General features: G+C 46.7%; 1 protein-coding gene across 2 annotated transcripts in view; it reads right to left on the bottom strand.

Moving 5' to 3' along the window:
• The window catches only part of LZTR1 (leucine zipper like post translational regulator 1), a 92,632-nt gene that overhangs the window by 33,032 nt on the left and 44,718 nt on the right, over nucleotides 1-14,882 (bottom strand). Inside the window, exons 10-11 of one of the 2 annotated variants that reach the window (XM_073557973.1) lie at nucleotides 12,971-13,081; nucleotides 6,946-7,038 (exon numbers count right to left, since the gene is read on the bottom strand). In XM_073557973.1, coding sequence (XP_073414074.1) covers nucleotides 6,946-7,038; nucleotides 12,971-13,081 — 204 coding nt within the window. The remainder of the gene's footprint in view (nucleotides 1-6,945; nucleotides 7,039-12,970; nucleotides 13,082-14,882) is intronic. The other variant, XM_073557979.1, reaches the window with a different exon arrangement.

The following is a 14,882-nucleotide window of genomic DNA, read 5'->3' as shown; positions in this document are numbered from 1 at the left end:
GGAGAGCTAGCACCTTTCCCTGAGGGAGAATTACCAACCCTCGGCAAGTGTCGAAGATCATTCCTAGGAAGGAGATCCTCTGAGCTGGCACAAGGGATGACTTTTGCATTGCCAACCATCCCAAGTGGGAAAGGGTATCTAGCGTGATGTTGACCTTTTCCTTGCATGCTCGTATTGACGGACCCTTGACCAATAGGTCGTCCAGATAAGGCAAGACGACTATGCCTCGAGAATGCAGCATGTCAATTACCACTGCCACAACCTTCGTGAACACTCTGGGGGCTGTGGCTAGCCCGAAGGGTAGCACTACGAACTGAAAATGTAGATCGCCGATGGTGAAGCGTAGAAACCTCTGACGAGGAGGAAAAATGGGAATATGCCGATATGCATCCTGGATGACTATTGAGGCCAAGTATCCTCACAGCTCCATGGCCGATATGACTGAACGGAGAGACTCCATCTGAACATGTCTGATCCTGATGAATTTGTTCAGAAGCTTCAGGTCCAAAACAGGCCTGACAGACCCGTCCTCTTAGGGGACCTCAAAAAGGTTGGAATAGAACCCCTGAGCTCTTTCGTGTTCTGGCACTGAAACAATGACTCCATTGTGCTGGAGCGATTTGATGGCTCCCAATAGAGCCCTTGCCTGGGTATCCACCCTGGGAAGCTGGGAAGAAAAAACCGTCTTGGAGAATATCTGACAAATTCTATTCTGTAACCCGAGGCCACCGATTCCTTTCCCCATGCGTCGTGAGCGACATTGACCCAGACGTAGTGAAACCAGAGTAGGCGGCCGCCCATCTTGCCGGTGTCGTCTGGTAAAGGCCTCGAGTCATTCGGCTGACGATTTTTGGGATCTGGATCCCCTCGATCTGAGCTGCTGAGTATGCATTCTCCCCAATGGGTTGTCTATATGCTCCCTATCCTGGTTGGGGCGGCCTGAGGCGGCGTAATTGGCTGCTGTAGTCCACCCGGGGTTGCGAAAGGCCCGAAAACGTGCCTGAAAACGGGTGACGTAAAAGCGTTTTGCTCTTTTGTTGAGGAAGAAACTCGTTCTTTCCTCCTGTGGAGTCGGTGATAAGTTGATCCAAACTCTCCCCAAATAGGTGGCGGCACTGATAAGACAGGGAAGTCAAGGACTTCTTAGAAGTAGGATCGGCTCGCCATGCCCTTAACCATAGTAGGGCTCTTCTGACAGAAACTGCATTAGCGGCAGCAAGTGCCGAGCAATTGTCCGCATCCCAAAACGTATTGATTACATAGTCTCCGGTCACCGCCATCTGACCTGCGACCTCCGAAATCTCTGCAGGAAGATCCTGCTCCTGCGCAACCTTCTTTAATGTTTCTGACCCTGATATCATAGCCTTGGCTACCCAAGTTGCTGCGAATGAGGGAGCGAGCGCTGCCCCTGACGCCTCGTATACTGAGCGAGCTCAGCTCTCTATAAGGCGATCTGTGGGATCCTTAATTGAGGAAACCCTAGGGACGGATAGCAGGGTCTTAGTGGCTAGGCGCGATACCGGAGGATCCCCAACGGGGATTCCATCCATTTTTTACGGAGGTCCGGAGCAAACGGATACCTTGTTTCGAGTGCCTTTTGACCCGAGAAACGCCTGTCTGGACGTTCTCTGTGCCGCTGCACCATGTCCTCAAACTCTGGGTGAGAGGAAAAAATTCTGTGCGGGCGCTTCACTCGCTTAATTGCCACTTTATGCCCTGCAGGATCATCCTCAATCCCCAGGGTCTGATTGACGGCTTCAATGAGGCTATCACTGTTTCACGTGACCCTGGAGTGTCCAGGTCAAGGGACAAGTCTGAGTCGCAATCTGAGGTCTGCTCGCTATCAACCACTGGTGACGGGGAGCGAGAAGCAGAGCTTACGGATGCCAAGGCACCGGATGGACTGGGCGACACCGTGTGGATTCGTTTCCTCCGGGTCTGCCTGGAGCGAGAGCGGACCCTGCAGGCCGGAGGCTTTTGTGAGGTGGAGGTACCCTCTAAGGGTCAGCGAGCCACTGTCCCTGCCCTTATCTGGGGCAAGAAGGGACTCTTTTGCTCTCGTAAGCGACACCATGGACTGTGACAGAGATAGGGCCCACTCCGGGGACACCTTGGCTACAGTCGCAGGGGAGGGCTCCTGGGCGCGTTCGGAGTCACAGGCTTCTGGCTCTGTGCTCGTGGAAACCTAACCCTACAAGAAAAGCATGCGGCATAAAGGAACGTGTGCGATTTACCCTTATCGGTCATATTGCTGCCAGGCCTAATTTATATAAGGGTTGAGGGGAAGGGAGCGCCCGTAGCGTGCCCCTAGGGTCGGGGGTCACACTTACCTTGTCCTGTGTCCCCTCGTGTTCCTGCCGCTGCCCCTGCGCTTCGCCATCCAGCTTTCCTTTCCTCTGGGTAGACCGGGACGTTCCTCTCCCGGTTGTGGCCTACCCTGCGATGAAGCCGGGGGCTCAATTTGTTCGGCGTCCGCCCTAGCCCGGGGGGCGGCGGCGGAAATGACTTCACGCCGGGGGCGGGACTTCCGCCCGCGGTCTAGTCACGGCCGAAGCCGCGGGCTAAATTTTGCATGCCCGCCGCGGGGGGGGGCGGAAGGAGGGAGAAGAGGGAAGGAGGATTGCTTTACACTCCCTAAGATGCCTGGAGCTTCCCGGAACGCTGCCGCAGGGCCCTCCCCAGCCCTCCATACCTGACTCCGGATCCACACCAGGTAGAGGGGATGGGGTTAAATTCTGGACGATGCAGGCACCCTAGCTCCGTCTAACCCCTTCAAGGGGTGAGGAGAGGGATCGTCCGCCGCCTTGCTGCATCGCCGTCTAGCATTGGTGGAGCAGTCGGGGTCGCACAGACTAGTCTTGTGCCTCTGTGCAAGCCCATGGTTTCTATATCTAGGGGTGGACAGGGCTAAGTCCGGCATCCTGTCCCACGTCGCGGGAGAGGATACGTGGAGGGACACTCGCACGTGCTCGCCCGTTGTTGGTTTGGGGAAATCGGACCCTTTCAATAGGATCCGTTGCCCCTGTCTTATCTTCATCAAAAATAAACAAAAATAGAAGTCTGGGAAAAAAGGCCCAGATATGTCCCTCGGTGTGGGAAAGGATACGTGGAGACGATACTCGACACGTGCTCGCCTGTTGTTGGTTTGGGGAGATCGGACCCTACCCTTTCAATAGAAACCGTCGCCCCTGTCTTATCTCCATGGAAAAAAGAAGTATGGAGAAACCCAGCCACGTGTGCCTCCAAAGACACTAAGCAAACAACTGAGTTCCGCCCGCAATAGGGGCGAGGATGTATACGGAGGACGGAGGAGGAGCTAACCTCTTTTTTTCACTTAGTGTCAGCCTCCAAGCGGCAGAAGCATACACACACAGTATCTGTGTTCCCCAATGAGGCGAAGGAGAAAGTCCAATTTCCCATTTAATTCCTCTCTCCTCTGATGTGATTGCACATCAGAGGAGAGAGAAATGGAGTCTCCCGATACTACTCCCCCCCGGTGTCACTGGTGTTCCTGGACCCTCATGCACCCCCTGCTCCTGGTTTTGTAAATTTTGTTGGAAAAATGAGAAGTCACTGGTCAACTTTTAACCCGTTTCCAAAATTGTGCTGATGTAAATTATACATGTGGGAAATGTTATTTATTAACTATTTTCTGTGACACCACGCTATTATTTAAGGGTAAAAAAAATTAAAGTTTGAAAATTGCTAAATTTTCAACATTTTTGCCAAATTTCCGTTTTTTTCATAAATAAACGCAAGTTATATTTTACCGCTAACATGAAGTACAATATGTCACGAAAAAAGCAATCTCAGAATTAGTGGGATCCGTTGAAGTGTTCCAGAGTTATAACCTCAAAGTGACAGTAGTCAGAATTGTAAAAATGGGCTTGGTCATAAGTACCAAATTGGCTCTGTCACTAAGGGGTTAAAATAAAATACTATAAAAAGATGTACTGTAATTTTTTTTTTATAAAATTTTTTATTTTTGATGGGTCTTCAAATTTAGCTACAGTTTGGAACAATGGAAAAAAAATACCTTAATTATGTACTGTACATCCCAAATTCCTAACTCCATGCCACCCCCCCCCCCAAAAAAAAAAATAAAAAAAATCAGTAAAATTGAATATACCCTTTTAAAGACTATGGAATTCTTCACTTTCATATGTTCCTCATCTGCTTCCAAGAGTCATACATTTTTTAGAGGCCATGAAGGCTTCCTTTTTGCAGGCAGAGTTGTAGTTTTCAATTGCATCTCATTTCACCATAAAATGTACTGACAAATGGAAAAAAATTCCAACAGGGATGAAATGGTGAAAAAAAATGCAATTCTGCGATCTTTTTTGGGGTTTTGCTTTTAGAGTGTTTATTGTTCAGCATAAATGACCTGGAAACATGATTATCCAGGTCATTCCAATTACGGCGATACCAAACATGCATTTATTTTGCTTCTAAATGGAGAAAAAAAAAATTCTGATTATAATAATTTTTTTTTGCTTTGCACTGTTATTTTCCTGAGACCCATAACATTTTTACATTGCTGGGGTCAAGTGAAGGCACAATGAACTGGTTATTTTTATTTGTACATACGATGCTTTAATTGCTTATTTTACTTTTTTAGGGATGTGAAGGAACCCAAAAAAATTGCAATCCTGTAATTTTTTCACTTTACAGCGTTTACATTTTATCAGATTTGACTTTTAGGCTGTGTGCCCACGTTGCGTCTTTTTAAGCGTTTCTGCAGCGCTTTTAGACAAGCGTTTCTGCTGCGGAAACGCTTAAGAAAAGCATCCAATGTAATATAATGGAAAACGCACATGTTGTGCTAATGGTGCGTTTTTTTCCGCTGTGGAAACGATAAGCGGAAAAAAACGCAGCATGTTCATTAATTTTGCGGAAACGCATGCGTTTCTGCATACATTCAATTGTATTGCAAAAACGCTTAGTAAAACGCATGCGAAAACACTTAACAACGCATCAAAAACACTACGTGGACACATAGCCTTACAATTGCTGAAAACCCAAATATGTTTTTTTTTTTTTTTTTTTTTTAAAACGGAGGGGTAAATGGGTGATTAGACTATATATATATATATATATATATATATATATATATATATATATATATATATATGTACACATACACACACACACACTAGATGTGTGCCCGATGCTATCGCATCGGGAGAGCAGAATCATCATGATGGGGCAGCATTGTGGCGCTGGGGGTGGCGGCCCACCTACTTTCGTGCAGTCACAACCGGCAGGAAAGACGGTGTTTTGCGGCCTGTGCTGGAGATGGTGTGCGGTGCCACCAGAGAGTGGCCGCACCCACACAAGCCTCAAACCGCGGTCTTTCCTGCCGGCTGTGACTGCACAGAGGTGTGTAGGCAGGCAGCGGCGCGTGTAGTCAGGCGGTGGGTCCTGGTGGGGGTCCGGTGGCGTCCCTCTCATTACTCCCCCCTCGTTATACCCCTTGTTACACCCCTTTCACAGCCTCATGATCGCAGCGGCAGTCGGGATCCCAGCGGCGGTCGGGATTGCAGCGACAGCCTGCATCCGAGCGTCAGCTGGGATCCCAGCGGCGGTTGGGATTGCAGCGGTGGCCTGGATCCGAGTGGGATCGCAGCTGCGTCCTGGATCTGAGCAGCATCACTTGGGTGTACCAAAATGGTGGTTGGCGTACTTCCGGTGCGGCGCAGTGGATTGTGAGACTCAAGGACATCCAGACAGAAGTGGATGACAGACAATTTAAGGCAAATTTATATATATATATATATATATATATATATATAAGTCTTCAAACAGAGGCTGGACAGACATCTGACTGGGATGATTTAGCGAATCCTGCTTTGAGCAGGGGGTTGGACCAGATGGCCCAGGAGGTCCCTTCCAACTCTACGATTCTATGATTCTATATATGTGTTAGCGCAATCGCTCAAAAAAAGATAAAAAGGACATCAGCGTTAACGCATACGTTAAACGGATGCCACTAACGCGATGTGAACCTAGCCTTAATAATCATTCCTTCACTTGTGCAATACTAAGGAAATATTGAAAACATGATTTGTTAGGGGCCGTGAGGACTGTAGTTTGGGAAACACTTGTTTATACTATATACTGCAATACCAAAGTATAGATGAATAGATTGTGAAAATCCTGGTCTCCTATTGAGCAGATTACAGCTGAACTTTATATAAATATCGAAGGAACAATGACAGGGCCTTCAGCAGACCCCTGTTTGTCACAGGAAGCCATCAGTCCCCCATAATCAAGTTACGGTGAAGCTGATGGGAGCCGGTGCGTGAATGCACGATGCATGTCCATCTAAATGCTGTTGTCAGAGCGCGATTCAAATTGTTACCATTCCAGTGCTTTTTTTTTTATTTTACTGGAGTGGCGCCACTAATCAAAGCTCCCTGACACTGGTATTATACTTAGCAGCCGCCGTCTTCATTTGTTAACGGCAACGCTCCGGTGCCTTCTGCACAGGCCACTACTCAATGTAAGTCTATGTGAGCCAGAACAAGGATCTCATAGACTTACACAGAGCTTGGGACGGTTACTTCTGATTGCAGTCAGTCAGAAGTCGTGGTCACAAGATGGCGGCGCAGGATCGAAGCCACGCCAAGAAGAGGTGAAGAAAGCGGCTGGTGAATATAATGCTACGGGTAGGGAACTAACATTAATGGCACCACCCTAATGCTGAAATAAGAACACACTGCCGGAGTGGTGCTTTTTCATAATGCAACATTAAATACTGAAACCATGTAATATTAAGCCTTTTTGGCTTCAGATAAGTATTAGGTCACAGACTTGCCACGTCATTTACGAATTAATCAAAGCAACTAGACAACATTTTTATTTGAAAGCCATTTTACAATATATAACTAATAATTCCTTAATCAAAGGTGATCAAGACTGTGCAATAAATAAGACACTACTCACTTCTCCCAAAATAAATTCCACATCACAGAATTGTTGGTTCTCAAATAATCTTCCATAATCCTCGTGTAAAGTGCATTTTGGATAACATGAAAACTAAAGAAAAAAGAGAATATGATGGGTCTGATATTAATGCTTTATAAGAATATATTACTTTAAAGGGAACCTGTCACCCAAGAAAAACCACTATTAACCTGGAGATATGGGGTTAATCTGCAGGTTAAAAGCGTTAGGGTATGTGCACACAGTGCGGATTCTCCCGCGGATTTTTCCGCACAAAAACCGCAGCTCTCGGCAGAAAACGCAGGTGCGTTTTTGCTGCGAATTTGAAGCGGTTTTGCCTGCGGATTTGTCTGAGTTTCTGTAAGTTAAATAAAGATATGCTATTTAACAAAAAAAAAAAAGAAAAAGATTTGTGATGTCATTTCTGTCCAACCTCCTCTTTTACATTTGTCCAACCCACACTACATTATACACACATAGTTAAATATGGGATAGATGGATATATAGATAAATATGGGATAGATAAATATGGGATAGATAGATATATGGATATATCTATCTATCCATAGATATATCCATAGATATTTCTATAGCTATATATCCATATATATAAAAAAACAAACAAAAAAAAAAAAAGATAGCGTGGGCTCCCGCGCAATTTTCTGCGCCAGAGGGGAAAGCCAACGACTGGGGCCAATATTTGTAGCCTGGGAAGGGGGTAATACCCATGGCCCCATCCCAGGCTATGAATATCAGCCCTCAGCTGTCTGCATAGCCTTTACTGGCTATTCAAATAGGGGGACCCCCCTTAAAAAAAAAAATATGACGTGGGGTCCCCCTATATTTTATAGCCAGAAAGGCTACGCAGACAGCTGCGGGCTGATATTCATAGCCTAGGAAGGGGCCATGGATATTGGCCCCCCCGGCTACAAATACCAGCCCGCAGCCGCCCCAGAAATGGCGCATCTATGAGATGCGCCAATTCTGGCACTTAGCCCCTCTTTTCCCACTCCCGTGTAGCGGTGGGATATGGGGTAATATAAAGGGTTAATGTCACCTTGCTATTGGAAGGTGACATTAAGCCCAGTTAATAATGGAGAGGCGTCAAAAAGACACCGATCCATTATTAATCTTATATTAATAAAGGGTTAAAAACAAACAAACACATAATAAAGTCTTTTAATGAAATAAAACACAACACGGTTTTCATATTTGTATTGAACTCTCAGATCCAAGCGACGCCCTTGTCTCCTAGAAAAAAAAACAAAAATAATAAACCAACCGTATACTCCCTGTCCGACGGTCTAATTAATAACGAGGGTCCCACGACGATCTCCCCTATACAACAGTGACATCAGGTGATGTCACTGCTCTATGGGGCCTCCCAGTGATGAACTGACAGGAGACAATGCCTCCTGCAGTCCATCACTGAGGTTACCTGAGTTCAGAGTTTCACTTTACAGCAGTGCTGCGTGAGAATAAAGGCCCTTTTACATTTAGCGATGCACCAGCGATCCGACCCGGTCAGGATCGCTGGTGCATCGCTAAATGATCGCTAGTGAGCTTTCACACAGAAAGATCTCACAGCGATGCAGCAGCGACGCAGCGCACGATACTTACCTTTCACATACAGCGATCCTGACGTCCTCCCGCCCGCCTCCAGCGTCGCTCGTCTCACACAGCAGTAAGTCCAGCAGGAAGTGCCCGACGAGAAATGGAGCCGCCCGATCTCGCGCGATCAGCGATGGACAGCGGGGGAGCCGGTCAGAGGTAAGTATCACACATAGCGATATCGCTATAACGTCACAAAACCAGTGACGTTTTAGCGATATTGCTAGCGATATCGCTATGTGTAAAACCCCCTTTAGGGTTAGGGGTAGATCTCTTTCCCGGCCGAGGGATACACAGCGGAGGATTACCTTTGTCTGTCATTTCAGTGTTGGAGCCCCTGGAAAGCGGTCACATCAGCTGATGCGGCTGCTCTCCATGGGAGATCGTCGTGGGACCCTCAATATTAATTGGACTACGATGGAGAGGTAAGTATAGGTTGGTTTATTATTTTATGTTTATTACAGGTGGTCGATGGCTTCGGGGAATTAGGTGTGTGCGGTGAGTACGTACTCTATCTTATGTGTTGTATGTTATATGTATGTTCTTTTTTTTTTTTTTTACATTCAACACATTAGCCGAATGATGGGACTACTACTGTCCCATCATTGGCTAATGTGTCAATCACTGTCAGGGTAGCAGGCAGCGCCCGATGGGACTTGTAGTCCCATCGGACCATGCCTGCATACACACACACCACCGCAGACCCCCCCCCTGCAAACCCGCCGGACAGACCGATGACCCACGGACAGCCCCGCAGCCACACCTGCAAGACCCCACCAAACCCCCCGACAACCGGCAGACCCCGGAACAGGCCCCGCACAGACACCCGACAGCCCGATGTCCCCGCCACAGGCCCCGCACAGACACCCGACAGACTGATGACCCCGGCACAGACACCCGACAGCCCGCAGACCCCGGCACAGTCCCCGCACAGACCCCCGACAGCCTGCAGACCTCGGAACATGCCCCGCACAGACCCCCGACAGCCTGCAGACCCCGGCACAGGCCCCGCAGACACCCGACAGCCCGCAGACCCCGACATAGGCCCCGCACAGACACCCGACAGCCCGCAGACCCCCGCACAGACACCCGACAGCCCGCAGACCCCGCAACAGGCCTCACACAGACCCCCGACAGCCCCCAGACCCCGACACACAAAAAAATAGCCCGCACACACATACACGCCCAGTCACTGCCCACACTCCGCCCCCACCCGATCTGCAGTGTTTTCATCCGCAGCAAAGCCGCAGATCTTTTTCAGACCTGCGGCTTTGCTGCGGATCAATGCAAGTCAATGGGTGCAGAAGCGCTGCAGATCTGCCCAAAGAATTGACATGCTGCGGAAATGAACCCGCAGCTAATCCGCGCGGATTTTTCGGCAGCATGTGCACAGCGGTTTTCAAATTCCATTGACTTTAATGGTACTGCACAACACAGCAGACTCTGCTGCGGACCCGCAGGGCCAAATCCTCTGCGGATCCGCGGTAGAATACCCTGAATAACCTACACGGCGCCCAAACTTAGCCAAACACGTCAGTCAAGGGGGTGGCGCCGGTTCAGTCCCCCGGCCCTGACTCACACCGGAATGCCTTAGGGGAAATAAAGCTCATTTTCTCCCCACAGCGTTTGGCTAAGTGCAGGAACGGGGCAGGTTAGTAATGTTATTAACCTGCAGATTAACCCCATATATATAGGCTAATGGTGTTTTTTTTTCTGTTGACAGGTTCCCTTTAATGCTAAAAAGATTAGTTAATGTAGGTTTATAACTTATGCCCTCCACTGGAGTCATATGGTTTGCAAGGGCCATCATAATTTGGAAATTACCATTATAAACCAATGTGATGAACTCTGGTAGACTTGAGACCTAAATGGGCAATATTCAATAAAACATTTTCTCCGCAGCATTTACTGTATATATAAGCCGATCGCTAGGATTCTTTAACCAACATCACCTTTTGGACAAATATCATCTCTCTCCTTATCCCAGCAAAAAGGTTCATTACCATAAAAAAAATTACCTTTTTGCTTGACAGTCAAGGTTTCTATTCTGTTAGGCTATGTGCGCACGTTGAGTATTTGCTCGCAAAGATTTCTGCATCTCTTGGCTGGAAAAACATGTGTTTTTGGTGCATTTTTTCAATGCCTTTTTTGTACAGCAATGAAGGCTTTTTTTGCGCTAAATAAAGATATTTAAAACAAAATAAATTCTGTGATGAAATTTCTTGGTTCAACAACCCTTTTTTTATGCTGATGTAGTAGCATCAGGATAATGGGATTAGGGCTTGGTGTCAGCAGCTGCCATTGACACTAAGGCCTAGGCTTAGTAATGAAAAGGTGTCAACCCTACACCCTCATTACTAAGCCAATAAGTAAAAACACACAGTCACCAGCCTATGCAGGAACATTAACTGAACGAACATACATAGGTTGTAACCAAACAGCAACTGTTAATTTTAAAGAAAAGAAAATTGCGTGGGCTCCAGTGTAATTTTAATAACCAGCAGAGGGAAAGCAAACGTCTGATGTTAATATTCTGGGAAGCAGCCAATAACCATAAAGGTTCCCAGGCTATTAATATCAGCACACAGCTGTTTGCTTAGCCTTTACTGGCTAGTTTACAGGGAGACCCAAAATTTTTTTTTTTTTACATAGGGTCCCCCTATAAAATCTAACCAACAAAGGCTAAGCAGGCAGCTGCGGACTGATATTAATAGCCCAAGTAGGGGCCATGGATATTGGCCACCTTCCATATTAAAAACATCAGTTCTAAACTGCCCCAGAAATAGCACATCTATAAAATGCTCTTCCCACTTGCGCTGTAGCTTTGGCAAATGGGGTTCCATACTTGTGGAGTTGATGTCACAGGACAAAAAAAGGTGACATCAAATCCACAGGTTAGTAATGGAGAGCCGTCTATAAGACTCCCCTATTACTAACCACAGTGATATTGTATAAAAAACACACACCCAGATTAAAGTCCTTTATTTGAAATAATGACACAGACTCAATTAATGAATCTGAAGTAAACCATACTCACTGAACGCCTAATCCACTGACGTCAACGTCTTCTGCAACAAAAATAAAATAACCCACAATATTCCTCACTTGTCCGCGGAGAAGATAATCCATAATGTCTCATGATGATCCTGATGACTTTGAGAGTAGTCAATGATCAGCACCGGAGCTGATCAGCTGATGAACTCCAGTGACCTCTCTCTTGGCAGCTCAGTGATACACTAAAAGGACGTAATCACTCCCGCTGTGTATCGCCAGCAGCCGGGTAGAGCATTTTTATTTGAATATGTATGTAATTATTTTACTTTAACTATGAGCAAAGGCGCCGGCTGACAAGAGACTACATCTCCCATCAGCGGCTCCTGCTGTCACTGTTATAAGTCCACGCCTGCTAACCTGCAGTAAGCTTTTTACCGCGGGTCACAGTCATAGCTGCAGGGTCACGCTGAATCTGACAGCGTTACTCTGCAGCGCTCTGACCGACAGTCTTACTGGTGCTAGCATTACCGCAGGCCAGTCTACGGGGTCACGCTGACATCTGACATCATGACCCAGCAGGGCTCTGACCAACGGTCTTACAGGCAGTAGTGTTACTGCCGGTGTTTCCCTAGCGGTCACACAGATGACAGCGTGGGAAACACCATTGGAAGCCGGTAAAAACGCTAACAAAAACTCAGCACTTCCGCAGCAAGTCCGCAAACATTTTTATACCTGTTTTTGCTGCGGATTTGACTGACTCAATTGAAATCAATGGGTGAAAAACGCTGCGGAAACACACAAAGAATTGACATGCTGCAGAAAAAAAAACACACTGCAAATACTCAAAGGAAATTTACTGCACAACACTTCAGGACTGTCATTCAATTTGTTTGCATAAGGATTCCATAGCGTTTTTGGCCCATTTCCGTGCGGAGAAAACGCATCAAAAACACACCTTATGCACACAGCCTTATTCTCCTATGAGTCATGATCACAGATTTCCAGCCTTATTAGAAACCCCTGTAAAAAATATTTCTACTTCACTTAAACCCTTGCTTTCATTGTTACCGTAGAGCGGTATGGGTGTGGTGAAGTGTTCTGTTAGGTAACATTTCGGCTTATATTTGCCGACTATTTTGCTGTTTGCTATAGCTACTGAAGAAGTGGCATCTCTTACTGCTGCTGTGTTCGGAGAAAGCTCCTGATTAGGTTCCAGGAAAACACTCAGATACCATCATGACTTTTCACGCTTATTTTCCTCTGGGATTGGCTGTGACTTGGATTAGTTTTGTCTGCTCAAATTCCCTTCGTCTGATACTTCAATCAGTCATAAAAGCGGCCAAAGAAGAACGTAACAAATATACATTAATCTTTCTTGTCCCGAGGGCAGAAATGTCCTCTGTATGTCACAGTGTGTTACCTGAAACCGATACATTTCTCCACTCCTGACATTGTTATCCACAGTCCCCCCAAAGATGTACATGGCATCAGCGATGACAGCGGCAGCGTGGAACAGGCGGCCACTGGGCAGCTGAAATATAAGGTTTGGGGTATTTGTTTCACAGTAATCAGACATCATCATGGCTTTGGGCAAAATCAGACATATATAAGTACATCTGTCCTTATATATGTCTGTACTTATATATCTGTACTTAGCTGTGATAAATATATAAAGAACTGGATCTGAAGTCAGGTCCCTACTAGCACTTTATATCCTTTTTTTCAATGGTTTGTGACTAAAGCACCTTTTATTGTTTTGTCCAATTTCTTTCAAGCCAGGACATATATTTCCGTCATCCAAACAATAAAATATATGTTATTGGAACAAGAAGAAATAACTTGAAATATATAGCTGCATAAGTCAGAGAGAACACTAATGCAGACAATTTTAAAGGGAACAAGTCAGCTCCATTAGGCTGTTCTCCCATCGGGAAACCTCATTTCTACGATTATCAGCCAGTGTCCAATCATTCGACGAATGAGCAAACCACTTGATCTTAAATAAAAATGGGGGGGGTTGTCCGATACAGTTAATGCCCTTTATAAATATCCGTCTTTAAGCCATAACCACTTTTGTAATTTGCTTTATTATAAAATTCCCTATACAGCTTAGCCCTACATCTGTTTTGTTTTCTTTACTTCCTGAGAGGTTTTGTTTTATGGGAGTCTTCAATGAAACTGCTCAGGAGTATGGCCCTGCAGTCACTTCCCCGCAGTTTCTATCGCACCCTTCCCAGAACAGGACGACATCAGGTGTTGGCGCTGCAGTCAATTATCACAGCTTCTGTCACCACCATCCCGATTACACACTTCTATCCCCACCACCCACCGTCAGAGGCCGCCACCACAGTTCCTGATTCAGACACTGCTGCCTCTATCTCTGAAATTATTGGTCGTAAGAGGGCAGCGATAGAAGCAGGGTGAGTGCTTGCAGCACTGCCCCAAAGCTTCTATCATCGCCAAGAAATGAATAGCCATCAGGGGCAGTGCTGGTGTCACTTACCCTGTCTAGCAACACCTCGTCATGACAATTTGTTTCAGGGCAGTGACACTGTGGGCACTCACCCTGCTTCTATCACTGCCCCCTTATGTTGACTCATTTCAGGGAAAGTCGCAGCATTATCAGAAGCAGAGACTGTGGGGCAGACATTAAAGATGCGAACGAAGGGATACAAGTGTGGTGGTTGGGGGGGCAAAAGCTGCCGTCACTTCTCCATCTCCCTACTGAAACAGAACGTAGTCATGAAATGGAGATAAGTAGCTGTGGTAAGTGACAGCAGCGTCACCCCCTGATGAGGTCTTGTCTAAGGGCCCCGTTACATTTAGCGATGCACCAGCGATCCTGACAACGATACGACCCGGTCAGGATCGCTGGTGCATCGCTAAATGGTCGCTAGTGAGCTGCCAAACAGGCAGATCTCACCAGCGATGCAGCGACGCAGCAGGGGTCGTTGCTTACCTGTCAGATGCGGCGATGATGAAGTCCTCTGCCCGCGTCGCTCGTCTGCGCCAGCAGGAAGCCACTGACAAGAAACGGCCCAGGACGTTCTCGCGCGATCAGCGATAGCCAGCAGGAGAGCTGGTCGGAGGTAAGTTTCACATGTAGCGATATAGCTAGCAATATTGCTGCTGCGTCACAAAATCGGTGACGCTTTAGCGATAGTGCTAGCGATATCGCTATGTGTGAAGCCCCCTTAAGAGAGGTGGAGATAGATGCTGCAGAGAAGTGACTACAGGGCCATTCTTCTGATGAAGTCTCATTTGAGACTCCCCTCAAACGAAACGCCACAGCAAACAACGAAAAAAAACAAAAAAACAAAAAAAAACAGGAT

This window comes from Dendrobates tinctorius, unplaced genomic scaffold (genome assembly GCF_039654945.1).
Source record: "Dendrobates tinctorius isolate UK_male_01 unplaced genomic scaffold, ASM3965494v1 ptg000003l, whole genome shotgun sequence".
NCBI classification, from domain to species: domain Eukaryota; kingdom Metazoa; phylum Chordata; class Amphibia; order Anura; family Dendrobatidae; genus Dendrobates; species Dendrobates tinctorius.
The sequence above is the reverse complement of the archived record's forward strand: the minus strand, read 5'-3'. Positions and strand labels throughout refer to the sequence as shown.